The sequence below is a fragment of the Crocuta crocuta genome, unplaced genomic scaffold, assembly GCF_008692635.1.
Source record: "Crocuta crocuta isolate KB4526 unplaced genomic scaffold, BGI_CrCroc_1.0 scaffold422, whole genome shotgun sequence".
In the NCBI taxonomy this organism is placed as follows: domain Eukaryota; kingdom Metazoa; phylum Chordata; class Mammalia; order Carnivora; family Hyaenidae; genus Crocuta; species Crocuta crocuta.
In genome coordinates this window covers 1100977-1121523 of record NW_027529554.1, presented here as the reverse complement: position 1 = coordinate 1121523, position 20547 = coordinate 1100977, and the positions used below count along the sequence as shown (strand labels likewise).

At 40.2% G+C, this 20547-nt stretch overlaps 1 protein-coding gene across 3 annotated transcripts in view; it reads right to left on the bottom strand.

Annotated features, from left to right (window-relative positions):
* Positions 1-20547, bottom strand: part of FNIP2 (folliculin interacting protein 2) — a 90385-nt gene that overhangs the window by 36582 nt on the left and 33256 nt on the right. For 2 of the 3 annotated variants that reach the window (XM_077761461.1, XM_077761462.1), the window contains 6 exons: positions 19543-19643; positions 19278-19367; positions 17650-17721; positions 8383-8512; positions 1176-1377; positions 650-738 (listed from right to left, as the gene is read on the bottom strand). In XM_077761461.1, coding sequence (XP_077617587.1) covers positions 650-738; positions 1176-1377; positions 8383-8512; positions 17650-17721; positions 19278-19367; positions 19543-19643 — 684 coding nt within the window. The remainder of the gene's footprint in view (positions 1-649; positions 739-1175; positions 1378-8382; positions 8513-17649; positions 17722-19277; positions 19368-19542; positions 19644-20547) is intronic. The other variant, XM_077761463.1, reaches the window with a different exon arrangement.

Below are 20547 nucleotides of genomic sequence, written 5' to 3'. Positions count from 1 at the left end.
TAATTTAGTGATCACATCAGGATACTTATGAGAGGACACTGGGTATAAACAAGGACTGTCCTGGTAAGCTAGAAGGTATATCTGCCTGACATATACAAAGCTACACTTTGCTCTTTTTATTTTTGTTTCTTTTTAATTTTTTTTAAGTGGGTTCCACACCGAGTGTGAAGCTCAACATGGGGCTTGAACTCATGACCCCAACATCAAGAGCCAGCCGCTTAACCAACTGAGCCACCCAGGTGCCCCTCTTGACCTATGCTTTGGAGAAGTGTCCCTGAACTCAAGTTTTCACAACTGTAAAATGGGGTCTGTTAATAGTGCTTACTCCTAGGGCTTTTGTGAGGATAGCATGAAATAATGGACAGGCTTATGAGACACCTAAATATTAGTTTTCTCCATTCATCTCATTAAAAGCAATCACAGACTGTCAGGCAGTAGTGTGGATAACGTGGTGCTGTGTGACTTAAACTTTCTGCTCCGTTTGATCGGGGTTTCCATCTTGAAGGAAGGAGCTGCTAAAGTGACCAATAATTGCCAGCCCCTACATTCTTCCAAGTAATGTCCCTATGCATCCCCAGATCCATGGCTGCCACTGCTACTGCCACTTATAAATTTACCCTGCTGGATTTGCCAGACTTTGTCAATATACCTGAATTCTCCCAGAGCTTCCATCAGACGGCTGACATAAAACTGGACACGGAGACTTGATTCTGCTATCTTTCTGCAGGAGATCATGGCCTTCGTTGAACAAGAAAAAAGAAACCAAATTACCCTCTGAGAAGAAATTCCTTTATAACTGTCTACCACTGGGCTTTTCTTAATAAAATAATCTTATAAAGAAAACAGTCATTGTAGTAATGACTTAAGTCATCAGAAAGCAGTAATTTCCTTTCCTAAGACAATCTAATATCTGATATCTAATATCAATGTACCGAAGGATCTATTACTGTGGCAGGTGATTTAAGTTCTCTGAAAAAGTGATCTGATCATAAACCATGAGATTCTACCATCTTAAAGCCCCATCACAATCACTTCTCTATTTGACACTTTTTAAGATATTATCTTTAAGTAATTTCCACATGCAACATGGGGCTTGAACTCACAACGCTGAGCTCATGAGTTGCATGCTGTATTGACTGAGCCAGCCAGGTGCCCCTAGATGCCATTCTTCTTACCTTTTCAATTGCACTCTTCAGCCTGTTCATGTGAGACTCAAACAGGGGAAAATGAGAAAAAAAGAAGTCCTGGAAATTCCTTTGTGCTTCTTCTTTCTCACACAGGGAGAAGATGATGCTTATGGCAATCTTCTTCCTCCGAACCATGGCCGGATTAGAACTACAGGTTTCTTCGGCCAGGCTGAATGTCTCATCAGTTGACCTGCAGGAACATTAAGTTTGAAAAGTTGCCATGCATCAAAGAGTCACATTGAAGATAAACTGCAATGCCAAGGGATGCCATTCAAGAAGCTAATCCGAACACTCAGAGTCTTAACCAAGAGTTTAATCTATGTGCAATTCATTCTTTCCTCGAATTCTCTGTCATGAAAAATGAAAACCTCAACTTACCACATGGTATTTTTTAACATGAAAAGAAACTTAAATAAAAACTAAAAGTAACCTTAACTATCCTCTTGTTAGACTCTTAGTCTTTATCCCTTAGATTATTTTACATCAGATTGGTGGTATTTAGGAAGGGGCGGGACACATATGGTCACTCAAAATATAGGCCTTTTGTTTTGGTTGATACATAGCAAAAGATAAGAACACTAGAAGGAAAATGATCCTATGGTATTCTGTTTAACCAATGCATCATGTTTGGAAATGTACTGGTAGTTGAGGCTGACTTTCCCAAGGCTATTAAATCCATTACATGAAGTTACTCCAGTAAATGCTCAGATTAAGCCATGCAATTAATTAATTAATTAAGCTCTCTGGGAAATCAATCCCCCAAGCAGAAAGACCTCTCTCTCTTCTGTGTAGTTAAAATCTTAAATAAATAAATAAATAAATAAATAAATAAATAAATAAATAAATAAATAAATACAAAAACAAAAAAACCGTAAGGTTCTTTTGAGAGACTGCTTCTATGATAAGAGAATCATGAGGCCAAAATATTATGAATATATACTCAATTTGTCTAAAGGGTTAAGACTCACAAATATGGCCTAACCCTTTTACTTAACTATTCTGAACAAACAGCGTAACCACCACATAGCTATGAACAGCAAAAGTGAAAATACTTTTTTTCTACAAAGATATCAAAAGGAAAGGACATAATATATTGCAAACGAAAGCGGCTTGCTTGGCACACGGTAAGTATGCAATTAACTTTCTCTTGCTCACTGACTTCACCATTTAGTCTCATATCTTTGCCGAATATGGGAGAGTACTGCTTCCTCTATTTTCTTTACCACAAATTACAACAAAACAATTACTTATGCTTGGCAGCATTCAAGGCAGTTGGCCTCCATACTCTTGATCTTAAACTTGTTTAGTGCTTCACTCATAGCCTACAATGTTCCTGTGATTTCGAACATATCCATGTCTCTGAAAACATACATATATCAAAAGTTTTTTGGTCAGGAAAGCCATTTTACTTTAAAGGAAAGGGGATAGACATCTTGTTCTAACTTCAGGAAAGATATGCTATTGTTTCTCTCAACTTCAAGCAAGATCCCAGAGACGTAGATGTGGTTGATAAGCCAGCAATAGGCACTCACTAACAGACATGCCACTGGAGGCATGATCTCCAGGCACTGTTGTAAATGCTGTGCATTATAATAACTCATCAACTGTTCTCTCTGAAAAATCCCTAGATCCGAATTGTCTGCTCATTAAAAAAAAGAAAGAAAAAATCTTGAGCCTATCTTAGAATTTTACTTAATTTCATACAAAGAAATTTCATACGGTAAATATTCTCCTTTTCCAAACTACCTGTACTATCACTTTGGTTTTTGCACCAGTTTATTTCTGTTTTATATAGGAAGTTCTGAGATTATATTCACCAACACTTTCTTGCAACCCTTTCTTCTTCTTCTTTGTTTTGGTCTGGCATCTCATATTTCTCTTCTTTTCCCAAAGTAAAATGACCATTTCAGTCCATTCATCTTTGGCCGATGTGGTCCTTAATAATGAAATTGTAATAAATACTTAACCCTGTGTGGTTTCATGCATCGTCTTCATCGCTACCTTATAAACAATAGCCAACTCTGTCTTAACATAGCAGAGAGTGCCACCTACTGAATTTCTGAAAAACTTCCACAGCTACAATAGCTTGGGTAGCTCTTACTTGCTTCACTGAATCTCGCTAGTGAATTCTTTTCTGGGGGTGGGTGGGTGAGGTGGGGCTGAAGAATAGAAGTAGAGAGAATCTTAAGCAGGCTCCATGCCCAGTGCAGAGCCCTACTCGGGCTCGATTTCATGACCGTGAGGTCATGACCTGAGCAGAAATCAAGAATCAGATGCTTGGGGCTCCTGGGTGACTCAGTCGGTTAAGTGTCCAACTTGGGCTCAGGTCATGATCTCACAGTTTCAGGAGTTCAAGCTCTGCGTCCGGCTCTGTGCTGACAGCTCAGAACCTGGAGCCTGCTTTGGACTCTGTGTCTCCCTCTATCTCTCTCTCTGTCCTTCCCCCACTCATGTACACATGCTCTCTCTGAAAAATAAATAAAAACATTTTTTAAAAATGTAAAAAAAATAAAAATAAAAAAGAATCAGATGCTTAACCGACTGAGCCACCCAGCTGTCCCTCTCTCCACTGCATTCCTGGATTCTAAAGCAACAGAGTTTCATTCTGTAGTCTTAGACCAACCATGCGAATCGGGTCACACAGTACTGTATTATATTGGAACATATGAAACTGCCATTTTTGTAAGTCAGAGAACAAACCTGTAGCAACTGTATACGGCTGGTTCAATTTAATGATTCAAATCAAAAGCCCTTCTGGGATATTTAATGCCTTGGTCCTTTAAGGTTTCAGGAGCTTCACTAAGGGATGAAATCTCTGCAGTGTCTCTTCTGTCACAGGGTACTTTCCCACCAGCTGGTTAATTCCCCAAGCCCGACTCCCCAACCAGTAACCAAAATCTACCACCTGGCACAGCAGGGGGCCTGGAGACATAAGTATCCAGTGCAGAGCCAACTGGTAAGGATTGTGAAATCATCCTTTCTATCTTTAGCTCTTAGGAAGTTTTTGATTACTGTGCGTCTTCTCTCAAAGCCAGAGGCAATCATATTTATGGTACCCACGGTTCTCCTGTCTAGCATAAAAAACTACTTTTCCTATCCCCGTTCCTGCCAAAAGTAAGAAATCAACTGCAACATCTTAAATGAAGGGCTCCATAGGCACAGTGATCAATTCAAAATGTCAGCCGCATTTACGTTCTCTGGGTACCAGCTTCACGGGCATGAGACCCCACTCACACAGGAGCCCTGTTCCCAGATGGGGCCCAGGCTTGCTTTTAATGTTTTGCGGTTGCCATCTTGAATTCTTAGGAATTTTCTCTTTGAGTGTGTGTTCTGTAGGTAAAGTCTGATGGGACAATGAAGCATGTGAGTGAGCAGTGAAGACACCAGGCTGCAGAGTGCACAGTGGACTCAGGTTTAAGGGCATGCGGCCCAGACACTGAGCAAGTAGCCAGGCAGTCAGGCACACGCCCACACGTCTGGGCAGTCCAGGGCAGAAGGAGGCCCAGGGCAGCAAGCCTGGGATCTCGGCCCAGACTGGTGGCTGTGACAGCAGCAACAGCAGCAGCCACAGCCATGGGGGAGAGGAAGGACCTGGGTAGTGCCATGACCCACGGTGCGAGGCCAGCTTGCCCATCCATCATCAGGGCCTGTCCCTGGAGAGTCTGCACAAATATTTAACTCTGACCCAAGACCCAAGACGGTGAATTATCACAAAGCGCCCACAGTAGACACTGCAATAAAGCACATCTAGGAGTAATCAGGATTCTTTACAGTTTACCAGCTACGGTTTTGAAAACTACTGCAACATTACAAAGTAAGTATCTACAGGCAAAGAAATAGAAATTAAATGTAAAGATATTTGCACCGGACAGAGAAAAAACCCGTTACCTTTTTTTTTTTCATATGAAGCTTCAGATAAACAAATTATTAATAAGAAAGCCTATTTAAAATTAATTTTCCTGAAGCGCCTGGGTGGCTCAGTTGGTTAAGCATCCAACTCTGGTTCAGGTCACGATCTTGCAGTTTGTGGGTTCGAGGCCTGTACTGGGCGCTGAGCTGTCAGCTTCGGATTCTGTGTCTCCCTCTCTCTCTGCTCCTCCCCCACTTGTGCTCTGCCACTCACTGGCTCTCAAAAAGAATTAAATGTTAAAAAAAAATTTTTTTTTAAAGAAATTTTCCTTATAACTGAAGATGCAGTGATAGAATGAAAAAAGTCATTTGGAATTACATACAACTCATAAAGATACTTTCAGTTTCTTGTAAGACCTTCATGAGTTACAGAAAATGTCAGAGGAGACATTAAAATAACTTTGTATAAATTTACATTTAAAATTAAATTCAGTCTTGTACAAAATGGATTTGTGTGAAGAATTAAAATCTTTTTAGAAAAACTGTTCCACAAGAATCATCAGATCTGGATGCACTGAAATTTATATTTTGAAAGTTTATCAGAAACTTAATCCAATGTTTTCATAACACATAAAGTTCCAGTAACAGTTACATCAGAAGAAAGATCTTTCTCAAAATAAAAAATTGTCAAAAATCATTTGCCATCTCGCATTTGCCAAGAGTGACTAATGCTGCTTTCAATTATCAATTGAAAGCAAAGTTGCTAAAAAGTATAAATTTTGGTAACCTGACAAATGAATATAGAAAAGTGAGCCAGAAAAGTCTTACGATGAATCAAGATATAGCATTATTATGTAAAATTATGATGCCAAAATATTATTTTTGTAATTTATACTTTGTTTCCCTATTATTATATTTTGTTTGTAAGTAAAATAATTTTCAAAACCTTTACATTTTAGTACCTTTTAATAGTATTTTCCCTACTTTTTGAACAAAAGGGCTCTGCATTTTCATTCTTTTTTTTTTTTTTTTTAATTNAAAGCGAATGCTCTGAGGTTTGTGAATGATTTCCTTTTCATTTTTTTTTTTTTTTTTTTTAATTTTGAGAGAGAGAGAGAAGGCGAACAGAGGAGAGGACGGGAGGGAGAGGGAGAGAGAGAATCCCAAGTAAGCTCCAAGCTCAGCACAGAGCCTGATGCAAGGCTTGACCCCATGACCCTGGGATCATGCCCTGAACCAAAATCCAGAGTTGGACACTCAAGCAACTAAGCCACGCAGGCATCCCTGGGGGTATTTTCATTTTTGAACCAAAAATACTTATTATAGGTATAAGTTCATTAGAGATTCTTTAGTTTCCAAAGCCAGATCTCAGTTCAAATTAGAATGTTGAAGAATTTTCAGAGGAGTGGGTTGGAGAATGCTATTCAACTTTAGATTTAATCCTGAAGGGATGGAAAAACATTTTTAGTAAAGAGATGCAGAGGGGTCCCTGGGCGACTCAGTCAGTTAAGTGTTCGACTTCGGCTCAGGTCATCCTCTCACAGTTTGTGAGTTCAAGTCCTGCAAAAGGCTCTGTGCTGACAGCTGAGAGCCTGGAGCCTGCTTCAGATTCTCTCTCTCTCTCTCTCTCTCTCTCTCTCTCTCTCTCTCTCTGTCCCCTACCCCCAACTCACAGTTGGTCTCTCTCTCAAAAATAAACATTAAACATTTTAAAAAAGAGAGAGATGCATAAAGTGGAAGGCTTCTTAAGACCTGTAATTTTCTTCAATCCCAGAAGCTGCTGTAATGGTAGTAAGGGCGGTGGGACGCCTTTTCTCAATAACTGTAGTGATAATGACGATGACGGCAATAACTGTAAATAAATCATCCTGACAAGTATTTTCTTTACTGTGTCTTGTCCTAGCTCGGCTTGACTTGCTGTATCTATTTAACTCCCCCAGCAACACTGTGAGGCTGGCACTAGTATAAATAATGCAGATGCCGAAGCAACACTTTGATCCACACTAATTCATTGTCACATATACCTGGTGAGTGGCAGACCTAGGACTTGTCCTCACACCAAAGTCCACCAACCACAAAACAGTTCCTCAGGGAGTGAAGCAGCCATGTTTCTCTCTTGCTTGAGCTTGCTAGGATAGTGAGAATAACAGAAGAGAAGCAAGCCACCTGGCATGCGCTACACACACACCCTGACCTGATTTCTCAGCTTGTTCTTAAAGCGCCATCTCCTCCATGCATGGCTCTCCCATGTCCCCATGACCACCAGCAGGTGTTCTCTTCCTCCTCCAAGTCCCAAAGTGCTTTATGCCCCGCCCATGACATTTATAGTTTAACATCTTTTTTTATTAAAATTTTTAATGTCTATTTATTTTGAGAGAGAGAGTGCATGTGAGCAGGGTAGGAGTGGAGAGAGAGAGAGAATATGAATCCTAAGCAGGCTCCATGCTGTCAGCACAAAGCCCAATGTGGGGCTCAAACTCAAGAACTGTGAGATCATGACCTAAGTCAAAATTGAGAGTTGGACACTTAACTGACTAAGCCACACAGGCGGCCCTACAGTTTAATATCCTTATGCCATTACTTACATACAAATCATCTCCCCCATCAGTCAGCAAACTATACTAGTAGTGCACAAATGCAGGCATGTAACTGAATCATCTTTACACCCTCACAGGTTCCCACACATGGCAATCACTAGCCAACTCACTAAATCAACTAATTTACATGTGAATTTTTATAGGTACAACCTATGTTAATTCCCTTTAAGGCTTTAGGTTGTAGGAAGAAGAAGGTGGAAGACGTAACGTCATAATGAGCCAAAAATGCATATTTTGCAAAACAACTAAACTGTAGATCTAAACTTCAATTGCAATGAAGGCAGAATACACCTTGCTGCCATCTTTATAATCAAATTCGGGATCATGTAGTATAAGAATTTAAGTTTTATGAAAGGAGTATGTCCCCATCCTTGAGTTCACAGGTTTTCAAAGAGCACACTGGTGTCCCAGGAAGCCAGAGAATCTACTCCACCCCCTAACTCACAAGAGCTACATCTGGAAGGGAGCCAATTCAATGAGGGAGTAGACTCACTTTAAATTAACACCAAGTCCTGCTCATCCACGGCACAACGACCCAGATATGCCCCAGTGTCTTCCAAACCAGACTGTTGTTTGGCTTTTATATTTATTCTTTTTATAAAACTTAACCACTTATAAATTTTCAGCCTAAGCTGGAGCTAATCAGGAAGTCTTAGCTCTTTTTCCACTGACAATAGGTGAGCCCTGCCAGTTTCTTCGAGCTGCCTACAATTAGTACCTTCCTCAGCAAGAGCAAACTTGCAACTCACCTCCTTGGAATGATGCCATTTTCCAAACTTGTGGTCTGACTTCGAAGCCAGCGGCGCTGGTAACTGCTGGAAGAGGATGCGGAGGAGCTTGGAGATGGAAAAGGCGTAATCAAAAGGCTGCTCAGTGAGGCTGTAGGGAAGAAAATTTGAAAGCTGAGAGTCCAGGTAAATGAATCCTCCTGTAGCTACATAAAAACATACGTGCCAAGTGACCTAAATTTTCAGGTTCTACCAGCCATATCCAGCAGGGGGAGACTTATGACTTCCCTCTTAACAAAGAAAACCTCCTTGAAAAAGGAAAATAAATTTAAAACATAGGGATTATAGACATAGCAAATGCATCAATACCAGGCCCCACGTTAAAAAGGCAACATAATTGGGGCACCTGGGTGGCTTAGTCAGTTAAGCGTCCGACTTTCACTTAGGTCATGATCTCGTGGTTCGTGGGTTCGAGCCCCGCGTCAGGCTCTGTGCTGACTGCCAGCTCAGAGCCTGGAGCCTATTTCAGAGTCTGTATCTCCCTCTCTCTCTGACCCTCCCTCTCTCTCTCCTCTCTCTCTTCTAGAAATAAAATTTTTAAAAAAGTCAACATAATTAATACTAATTAAGTCAGAATGTAGTTGCAGATTTCTGATACAATGGTCCACACATCACAATTGTTAATATTGTTACCTGATAACTAATGTCATATACAATGTTTACAGACATATATTTTCTCCTCTTAACTACTTCTTCATTGTCTATTTTGAGAGGAAGTCTAGGTAAATAATTATTTAGTCTGCACAGTATCCTCTCTCCCAACCCCCTATCTCCAAACACCCAGAACTTATTTATGCTCCTTCCCTCCAGCAACCAGCTCCCCATCGCCACTTCCTTGGCTGTGAAAAAGCAACCTCTAGTCTTAAATATATTTTCTGCTTGGATTACTTATTTGCCTCAGAGCCTCTCTCTGCTTCTTTTTGCTGCAATGTATTAAATGCCTACACTTAGGCTCTCAGTGTAAGCTGACATGTCAGCCCAGACTTCTTTAAGAGGCAGCGACGGACCCGTCCCTTTCAGGGTAGGCAAAGGCATTCTTACAAAGCAGAGTTGCTTGATGCATGTCTACTCGTTTGGAAGAATGAAAGAAGATAGACTTTTTTCCTTTTCCTTTCCCTGGGCTAAGGAATTAGACACTTCAGTCCAGCAGAAAAGAAAATGGGGTGCTATGTTGAAAGTTGGCCAATGTTTTCAGAAGCAAATCACAGGACAAAGGAAATTGATTTCAGGACACATACTATATTATGCTCATGGATATCACTTGATAAGGCATTTCCCCATGTAAAGTTTTACATTTTAATTTACGCTTTTATAGGCTGATGTAAATAACCGGACTCCCTGACCTGATCTCTTAAATACCCCAGGAGTTACTTGGCTGTTAGACAAGAATCAATAAGCAAATGCTGGAGGGTATACAATGTGCCAGGTGCTGTGCCAGGCAGCTGGGAGACACTGGTGGACAAAACAGACACGTATCCGCCTGCACGGAGCTTCAAGTCTATGTGAATAGCAGTGAACTTGCCAGGCTACAACATTAGATGCAAAATGGCTCAAAGCTCTATTCACAGCAGAGGTGCATGACACAGTTTTCTTCTAATCTAGTTAGTAGTCATAACAAATGTGTTTGGTAGATCGAAATCATCTTTGCATCCCTCGTATCCAGGACAGCTCCTTGAACACAGTAGGCAATTAATAAATCATTAGTGAATAAGTATCACCCAGATGTGGCCAGCCCCAACAGGTTGCCTCTGCTCTGCTTGGTTTCACCCCTAAGGTTGGACTTAACTGTCCAAGATCAGATCCATATTTGAAGTACCAGTGGTGGGAAATCTTCCTGAGAATTTTTAAGGGAGACAGAAAAGAGTTTTTCCTCAAAATCACACAAAATTGCTTAATAAAAAATCCCAATTAGACATTTGTGCCCCATCCTCAAGTTCTAAAAGTCCCCTATAAGGCACACAAGCTCTTCGTTCCCTATTCCTAAATCTTTAGGGTCCCCTGTCTCTCCCCCTGACTTATGTGGATCAATTCAACTTCCTGGCAGATGGAAGACAAGGCTGAGGGGTAGTATTTGTTTTATAAACACTTTTTTTCCGTCACAGAAGCAAGATGGAGATGATTCTGAGGGCCAAATTTATTCTGGAAATTAAATGTATTGCTTTACAATTCAGTTTAGTAAACTGAGTAAAAGCCCAGGTTCTTGGTTCAAGTCCTACCTCTGCTACTCACCCACTGTAACATGTAACCCTTGGGCAGTTTCCTTAACCTGTTAGCTTTCTCAATTGTGAAATGAGGACAGTAAAGTACCATACCTCAGTATTTTTTCATGAGAACTGCAATCTGCCAGTGAGTTGTGAATTATCTAGTGAATTGACACCAACATGAAAGAAAAGAGAAAGAGAGAAAGAGAGAGAGAGAGAGAGAGAGAGAGAGAGAGAGAGAAAGAGAGAAAGAAAGAGAGAAAGAAAGAGAGAAAGAAAGAGAGAAAGAAAGAGAAAGAAAGAGAGAAAGAAAGAGAGAAAGAAAGAGAGAAAGAAAGAAAGAAAGAAAGAAAGAAAGAAAGAAAGAAAGAAAGAAAGAAAGAAAGAAAGAAAGAAAGAAAGAAAGAAAAGCAAAGCAGAAGCCTGCATGGCTCATTTGGTTAAGTGTCTGACTCTTGATTTCGACTTGATTTCAACTCATGATCTTGTAGTTGGTGAGACTGAGCCTTGCACTGGGCTCTGNTCTCTCTCTCTCCTAGAAATAAATAAAACATTAAAAAAAATTTTTTAAATAAAAAAATAACAAATAAAAAAGAAAAAAACCAAGAGCATATTGCAATGCTAATTATTAACTGACAAAACTTTTATTTGTTATATATAAAGATGTTTGTTACTGGATCATAACATTAAATGCATTAATTAGCATGAACTACAAACAAAAGAAAACTTTGAAAAGCACTGACCTATTTCATAAGGTTCCTGTGAGGATTAAACAAATCGATACATGTAAAATACTTAGCCCCCACAATGAATGCTAGCCATTTACTCCCTCTGATAACTCCTGGAACAGAAAAGCTAAGTATATGACATTTTGGAGTACTACAGCATTATTATCTCTGATTAGTTAATTATGAAAACAACCTAGGACTTGTAATAAACACATGAAAAAGAATGGAAAAATTTAAAATAAAAAACAGAAGAGAATAATCCTTTTCTCATTACAAAATACTGAATAAAAATTTTTATGGTTGACAAGTGAAATATTAAGCTAAAGTGCTGGCTTAGTGCTATCAAGCATCTCCCTTATCAAAATATGTTAATATTACTTAATATGATTTTTATGTTAAAGTACTGTGGTATATCACTGTTGATCACACACAATAGGAAGCTATAAATTTAGGTAATAACTCTCAAATGGAAGAACAGGCCTAATTTTGGCCTACAACTCACTGCCATTTTCATGAGAAAAGGGTGGATTTAAGTATCTGTTCCATTAACATTTAATGCAATTGATAGTTGGCTAGACTCTTCTGTCTCTTCTGCAGCCTGGACTGACACTGGTCTGTGTGTATTTGGAAACAATCCCATCATAGTAAAAAAAAAAAAAAAAAAATGCTAATGTGATTAGGCCCCTTGTTTCCTCTCCAAGTTCATCTTATACCACGCCCTCTTATTACCTTCCAGCCCCCTTGCTATTCCTTATACACAAAGCTCCAAAGCCTGTTTCCACTCCCGGTGTCTGCCCTTTGCTGTTCCCATGCCTGAATGCTCTTTGCTCTGATCTTCACGGAGCCTGTGACCACCAGCAACCCAGTCAGCTGTAAACTTCACCTTCCTGGAGAGGCCTCCCATGAGCAGCCCATATGTTTTATTTGTCCTCAGTGTAAGTGCTTACCTACATGTTACTATCTGTTATCTGTGCTTCCTCTATTGAATATAAACTCCATGAGCTCAACGATCATATGCTACGAAAATGCCTGGCACATAAGAGGCTCAAGAAATGTTGCTGCATGAAGAGTGAGCAAATGGTTATGGGAAGAACAGTGATGTCTGTCTCAATCGATAATTATGACAAAACAAAGCATTAGAGAAACAAATTGCTATAGAGAATTCAAAGTCTGAATTTGTTAAAAGTTTCCTGTGGCCAAAGCTGTATACAGAACATTTGGATTTTCTCTTCTTCCTCCTACCTTCATTTCAAAAAAATTCTCTTTGTTGTTGTTGCTGGTTTGTGGTGGTAGTGGCAGTAGTGAGGCGGTGGTGGTGGACAGCAGTAGCACAGCTCTGACCCTGAACGCTTTTAACACTTGACACAGAGGCTGCTACATCCAAAACACAGTAATCATCTTTTTTTTTACTTTAACACTGACAGTACTTCCCGTAGAGTTTTTGCTTGAACACTTGAAAAATACAAGTTTCCTTCCAGTGTAGCCGCTGTATTTCCCATTACAACAGAACAGAAACATTTTTAAAGGTCAATTAATAGAGCTGTAATTGTTGTCTGACAGGAAAATGCCATTTCCAATAAACCAAATACGTTAATTGGCAAACCAAATTTTAGTTAACACACTGTAGTTACCAAACCACAGACTGATTTTAAGACTCTGTGGGGTCCTCAAAAGCATCCCAGGTATTGTAAGTTTTAATAAAGTTCCTATCAAGTTCCTTCAGTGAAAAGACAGAATGTCCTCACCATCACGATTTCAAAACACCTTAATTTTGTTTATTTTTTGGGAGAGAGTGTGAGCCCGGGAGGGGCAGAAAGAGAGAGGAACAAACGACCTGAAGCAGGCTCTGTGCTGACAGCAGTGAGCCTGACAGAGGACTCGAACTCAAGAACTGTGAAATCATGACCTGAGCCAAAGTCCCACGCTCAACCGACTGAGCCACCCAGGTGCCTCCAAACACTTTAATTTTTAAAAATAGACTTTATTTTTTAGGGCAGCTCTAGGTTCATAACAAAACTTAGTAGAAGATACAGAGTTCCTTCCCTATAGCCCCTGCTCTCACATACACAGAGCCTGCCCCATGATCAACATCCTCACCAGAGTGGTAGACTTGATAGAGCTGATGGACTGACACTGAAACATAATCATCACCCAGAGTCCATACTTCACCGCAGAGTTCACTCTTAATGTACTTTCTGTGAGTTGGAACAAATATGTACTCACATATGCCCTCTACTATAGTATCAATCAAAATATTTTCAGTTCCCTAAAAACCCTCTGTGTTCTATCTGCTCATCCCTCCCTGGCCCTGGCCCCTGTCCTGGAAACAACTGATCCTCTTACTGTCTCTGTGATTTTGCCTTTTCCAGATGTCATCCAGTTGAACTCCTGCAGTCGGCAGCCTTCTCAGATAGGCTTCTTACACTTAGCAATACAATTTAAGTCTCCCTCATATTTTGTCATGGCTTGATATCTCATTCCTTTTTAGCACTGAATAGTATTTCATTGAAAATACCTTAAATTTTAATTCCTTACCTAGGACATAAACTCTAGCCCAGCCTTGGTGATCCAGCCTCTACAATTATGCGCCAAGTTATTTAACCTTTCTATGCCTTTTCATAGTCTGCAGTCTAAGAATGAAATGTCTACAAAGACTTTGAGGAAGTATAAAAACTCTCTTGGTTCTTTGCTCTTCCATATAAATAAGAGTTATTTTGTCTAGCTTCACAAGGAATTTTAATCAAAATCACACTGAACTTATATTTATTTGTGAAACTTCATCTCTCTCTTTCCATTCACTTAGGTCTTCTTTTAATAAAGTTTTAAAATCTCCCCACAACTATATCACACATCTTTGTTTAGAATTATTCTAGATCCCTTTATAGTTTGAGATGCAAACTGCATTAGTTTTTTATTCTAATTTTTCTTAAACAGGTAATAAGAATGTGAAGGTAGAAAGGGAAAAACTAAAGCATAAGAGTCAGCAAATCTGTGAGACTGAAGATAAATAAATATTCATTCTCAGAGAATAACCAAAGCTCTGACTTGAAATAGGAGAAGTATAAAGAAATGAAGAAATGGAGTTCTGCCCAAGCTGCATTACAGACTGCCGATTCACATACTGAAGGCAAGGCAAAGCCCAAAGTAAAGACTTGACAGCAATGACTAACAAGACGTTTTTAGATTGGGACAGTTTCTTACAGAGTCTGTGGGAAGAAAAATAAACCAAAAGTGCCAGTCGCTAGTGATCCCTGCCTCACACACCAAAAAGGACATGAAAGGGATCGGCTGCTTGCACCCTGAGTTGTAGGAGGCCTGGTGCCGGGGAGCAGATTGTAGACTACAGCTCAGCAGTTCTCTAGTCTGCACCTCTAGTCTCAGGAGGCCAGGGCAGAAAGCTCCACACCTTATCTGAATCCTGGAGGTGAGGAGACAACGTTTTACGACAACTTCCTGGGGGAGACAGAAAGCGAGTGGGAGATGATGTCCCAGCAGCTCCTGAGGGCCTCCTGTTCTCTTGTATTCCCAGAGGAGCACTAGCAGTGCCGCCAAGACTCACATGAGCTGAAGTCAAACTTTGCCTACATGTATACACACAAGGTCATCAGGACCCCGTGGCCTTTCCCCTGCACAGATGACAAACAAAGCAGTACCCCCCTTGACTCTTGCCACTCTTTATAAAGCACTCTATCAGTTAAGTCAGTGAAGAATTCAGATCCAAATGGGATGTCAATTGGCATTATTCAATGGTGACCCACGTTGTAATAGAGTCTGACTCCATTTTTTGATGTCTGATACCTTTGAAGCTTCTGCCCCCAAACTCCTTCCTTGTCTGCCCCACATCTGGGCAAGGTGATGAGAAAGCCTAGGGGCTCTCTCCTTTGGAACCAGGAGGAAGTTCAACCCATGTGTGGAAGCCCTCACCTTGGCCCCACCCCAACCATCATAAAAACCTGAAGATCATCTCCTTTCCCTGTCTCTCAAGGCATTTTCTTTCTTTCTTTTTTTTTTTAACGTTTATTTATTTTGAGGGAGAGCGAGAATATACACAAATGAGAAGGGGAGGGGCGGAGAGAGAGGGAGACACAGAATCTGAAACAGGCTCCAGGCTCTGAGCTGTCAGCACAGAGCCCAACGTGGGACTCGAACCCATGAACCACGAAATCATGACCTGAGCTGAAGTCGGACGTTTAACTGACTGAGCCACCCAGGCGCCCCTCTCGAGTCATTTTCTGACCAGCTTGGGAAGCCCATCCTGCTCTCACCAGAGAGAGAGTGTCATTATGTGAATGATAAATATTTTCATATCCTCTTGCATGTGTGTGGTGTCATCAGTCTTGACATCTGGACCAAATTTTGGGTGCGGTCCACCCTGTACCTGCAGAGTGGCCAAAACACATGTCCTAGTTGAATACTATGATGATGTGTATTCTTACAGTGAAGGTTCATTTTAAAACACTTGAATAAAAATGTTTGAAAATACCTGTTAAAGTTTTTCTCATATCGTTCTTCTGATTATTTTACTACTTTTTAAAAGTCTATATATTTATTTTGAGAGTGAAAGAGAGAGAGCAATTACGTGCGTGAGTGGGGGTGAGGTAGAGAGATGGAGAGAGAGAACCCCAAGCAGGCTCCGCTCTGTTGCTGTCAGCATGGAGACCGAGGCAGGGCTTGAACTCAAGAACTGTGAGATCATGACCTGAGCCAAAGTTGGATGCTTAACCGACTGAGCCACCCAGGTGCCCCGTGAGAAATTTATTTTTAAAAGGAGGCTTCCTTGAGCCAATTTTACTGGGAATTTGCTTGTTGATAATTGAATATAAAATCAGAGGAAGAAAGTTCTCTGCAGAAGTAAATTCGTCTACCACTGTGGGAGAGCCTACCAGTCACCCTTTCTTCTGTCCCAGAGTCAGGCTGATCTGGCTTTTATCTTGGCTACCCCTTCTCTCATTCCTTCAAGCCTTAAACTTTTCTAATACTGCTTTTAAGATCTCTTGGTTTCTGCCTTTGCATATGTTTCTGCTATGATTTTTGATTTGTGCTTTGGATCTGAGGTAGATTCTGCACTTAGAGGAAGGGCAGTGAAGCCGTGATCTAGAAATGAAGACCTTGGAGGTGGGTGAGGTTTTTTATTTTTGCCTGATGAACAGATATAAGACACATAGCCTCTGCCTTCCACTGAAGGCTAAGAGCACCCCGCTGGTTTTACCAGTGATACACGGCATCTTCACCAAACAGGCCCGCCAGTCAGTGCTTCAGATGCTTTTTGTCCTCACCTTCCTTTCATTTCTGTGTCTGGCTCTTGCCCTTAGACACAGCTCAAAGGAGTCCTCAAGTTCCTTCTGTGTGGTAACAGGGCCCTTCATCCCACTCAGTACAATTCTGCTCCTGAGTTATTAAATGAAATGTCATTTCTTGCTGGATCCCCTTATTTGGTTTATATATGTCATATATAAAGCACACCACACTTTACTTATGGTTAAATAAAAATAACTGATTGCTTTTCATCTTCATAATCTTTTTTTGTAAACTTGGGCAGTGATCCCTTGATCAAAAATGTAATTCCTGCTGCTTAGACTTGTATCATTTTCATTTATAGCAACTTTTGTACAAACATAAAATCTGAGAAGGTAAAGAGTAACTAATGAAATGCTAAAAGAACTTTTTAAATTTCTATGTGTATTTAATGGTGCTTAGGATAATTTCCCCATTCCTTAGGGGGCACTGTCAGCATTCTCACCAGAGGAGTAGCTGAGCTTTGAGCTACATCAGTACATCAGTTCCTCAAAGGCTGTGAATGAGCACTGAAGATCTCAGTGTCCCAAAGCTCAGCTCCCTGCCCTGGGCAGGGGGGCACTTGAACTTGGCTGGCACTGGGGCTAGTTTTGTTATGGTTAAATTTCCAGGCAAGAAGAAATGGGTACCAGCATGGAACCAAAATCACTCTCAGTCAAAACTGCTGTCTTCGGGGCACCTGGGTGGCTCAGTCGGTTAAGTGTCAGACTTCAGCTCAGGTCACAATCTCATGGTTTGTGGGTTTGAGCCCTGCGTCAGGCTCTGTGCTGACAGCTCAGAGCCTGGAACCTGCTTCAGATTCTGTGTCTCCCTCTCTCTCTACCCCTCCCCTGCTCGCACTCTCTCTCTCTCTCTCAAAAATACATAAATATCAATTAAAAAAAAAAAGAATATGGAAAAGGAAAAACACCCAGAAGATGAGACCTGTCTTCTATTTTCCCACCTACTTCACATTATAGACAGTTCACTCTATCAACTAAACGTATAAAAAGAAGTGCAAATACCTGATCTAGCAATGCCACTGTCCCGGTCTTCATTCTGTCCTCTGCTTGGCATGTCAACTGGAGTGCTATGTGCTAAGATAAAGGCAAAAGGTAACACTGTTACTGAATTTCCAAAGAAGGAGCTGTTTAAAAACCATTACAGTGATTTTTACATTTAAAAGTAGGCTACTGTTATTGATGATTGGCATATGTTTATATATAAAGATTAACCAGAAAGCAAAATTAAATACATAAAAAACAACAGTGAGACTAAAAACAGAACCAAGTAATTACCTGTCTTTAACCTACTGTAGCATAAAAACTTGTTGGAGTGATGCCTATTTCTAAAACAAACTGAATAATAAACTATTCATGCAGTTGATACAATGAACAAACATTCTCAGGCAGGTACTTCCAGCCATTTTCTTCATCAGTAATATTTAAATAGCACTGTATTTTCAAAATGCTTTATAATCAGTTTTATTAGTAACTATAGGCAACTTAGGGAACAGAAATATTTGAATATCATTTCATAAATTTAAAAAGTGTTTCCCTGTTTATTACCCACTCTCTTGGCAGATAAAAAGCACATTCATTTTTTAATATTTCTTCCTCCATTTCTTTTCCATATACACCCAGTGCTATTGCAGAGTTACTGACAAAAACTTATATCCTGGCATGAATTTTAGAAAACACTCTAAAGTATTACAGACTTCTAGGAATGCTTCACATTCATCACACATACTGAGCTGGAGGGTAGAAGACATATTGCTATAGTAAGCTCTACAATGTGTGAGAAGCCCAGGGTCCTGCTTGATTATTATACTTTCCAGATAGTTTTTGAAGAATGTTTATTTTCATCATTTTAAAGAGAGCATATAAACATGTTAGCCTCACTCTAAGTAGGTGGGAGGGTGTCAGTTTCATCTGCATGTCAGTTAACTAATAGTGCTTAGCATACTTCCCGCTACAAAGAACAGAATGAGGAATACCATTTGCCATAAACATAACCTTTAATGTTAGTAATGAAGATTCCCCACACTTGTTAATCATGCCAGACTTCAACGACATTCAACAGCATCAGCTAGCAAGGCTAGTTAAATTTAAGAATTTACCTACCCATAGAGACCGAGATGATTATACCTGTAAAGAACCTAGAAACTGCATTTAAACAACTTAAATGCTAGGAGAGTAGAGAGAGAGAGATGAGGCAGCCGAGGAAAAGAAAAGGAGAGAAAGAGAGCAAGAGGTCTTCCATGCTCTTATTAGGGTGACTTTTGGAGAAACTCTGTGCAGGTGGGATGCAGGTGAATAAATGGATAGAAGTATACCATGGGAAAGGAAAACAGTTCAGACCAGCAGAAGAGGCCCAGGAAAATAAAAAAAAAATAATCCTCTTAGAAACACTAAGGGCTCATTTCAGATCAAAATCAGCTTATGCTAGGGTATTAGCAAAGACACTTACAATAGAGGTCCATTGGTGGAATTTTCAAAACACCGTGCACTTGGCTGCATTTGAAACTAATATCTCAAGAGCCCCTGGGATTTCTCGAGAGGCACCAAATAGGATTTTTTTTTTCTAAGAAACTGCACAAGAATTATTACTAATATGTGTGTGGGTCACACTGTTCTCAGCATTCCACACAAACCTGCAAAGAAAGAAGCACTCCGGGTGAGCCGGAGAGGTCCTCCTTCAGCTACGCCCTGCAGCAGCTTGCTGCCGCATGCCTGCAGCAGACCTAGACACAGACACACACAGAAGAGGGCCAACACAGTACACACACACAAAAATAAACACAGATTAAAGATAATGCAAAAAAAACAAAACAACACAACAAACTCAAATAAAGCAAAACACACGCCCACAGTAGTGGCATTCAGAAAGAAAGAGCCCAGTTATGCGGCTGAGTTTACCTAGGTTACTTCCAGTACGGCAAGGACCCAAGTTATTCTGATTTGTGTTCAGTTTTCCCAAATTAGGATCCTGGTGGATGTATTCAAAGCTGTCTTGTAAGCTACATCCAGAGAAGGAGGGGAAGAGAGAGAGAGAGAAGAAAAATATCAAGAGGTGAATAACACCGTTTTCTTTTTTTTTTTTAATTTTTTTTTAATGTTTTATTTATTTCTAGGAGAGAGAGAGACAGCGTGAGCAGGGGAGGGTCAGAGAGAGAGGGAGTCACAGACTCCGAAACAGGCTCCAGGCTCCGAGCTGGCAGTCAGCACAGAGCCCGACGCGGGGCTCGAACCCACGAACCGCGAGATCATGACCTAAGCGAAAGTCGGACGCTTAACCGACTAAGCCACCCAGGAGCCCCAATAACACCGTTTTCTAACAAACTCTCAAAAGCAGACAACTTACCAGTTGCTCTGACTTTTCTTTATAAATGAATAAAGTCTCATATCTACCAAAGGAAACTAAACTTTAGGGGGATTTGCTGGAGGAAAAGACAAGAAAAGCTTTTTTGGAGGCAGTCCAACCTATAAAACTAAAGAATGCATTCCTAACAATTCCATATTATATAATGTGACATGGAACTCTACACATTTTGCTTTGGTGACTGACACCCAGGATATTGCTATTCATTTCTAAATTGTGTTTTAGCAGCTGACACTCAAGATGTTACCATTCATTTCAAGGGTGATTTTACATAAACCTTCAAAATGAAATTCATCTTAACTCTTAGTTAACACCTATGAGCAAGTCACTTGTTCCAGGTGGAGAATATAACAGCAATTATGATTCCCATAGGAGTTTGACTTCACAACATCTAAGACATTAGACTTTTACTCATAAACACAAATGTGGGAGAAGCCAATTTTAATAATTTACTTGATTTATTAACAAGTAAAACAAGTATCAAAACTTCAAGAAGAATATAACATTAATAGGGCCAAAATAATTTTTGGTTAACTCTGAGC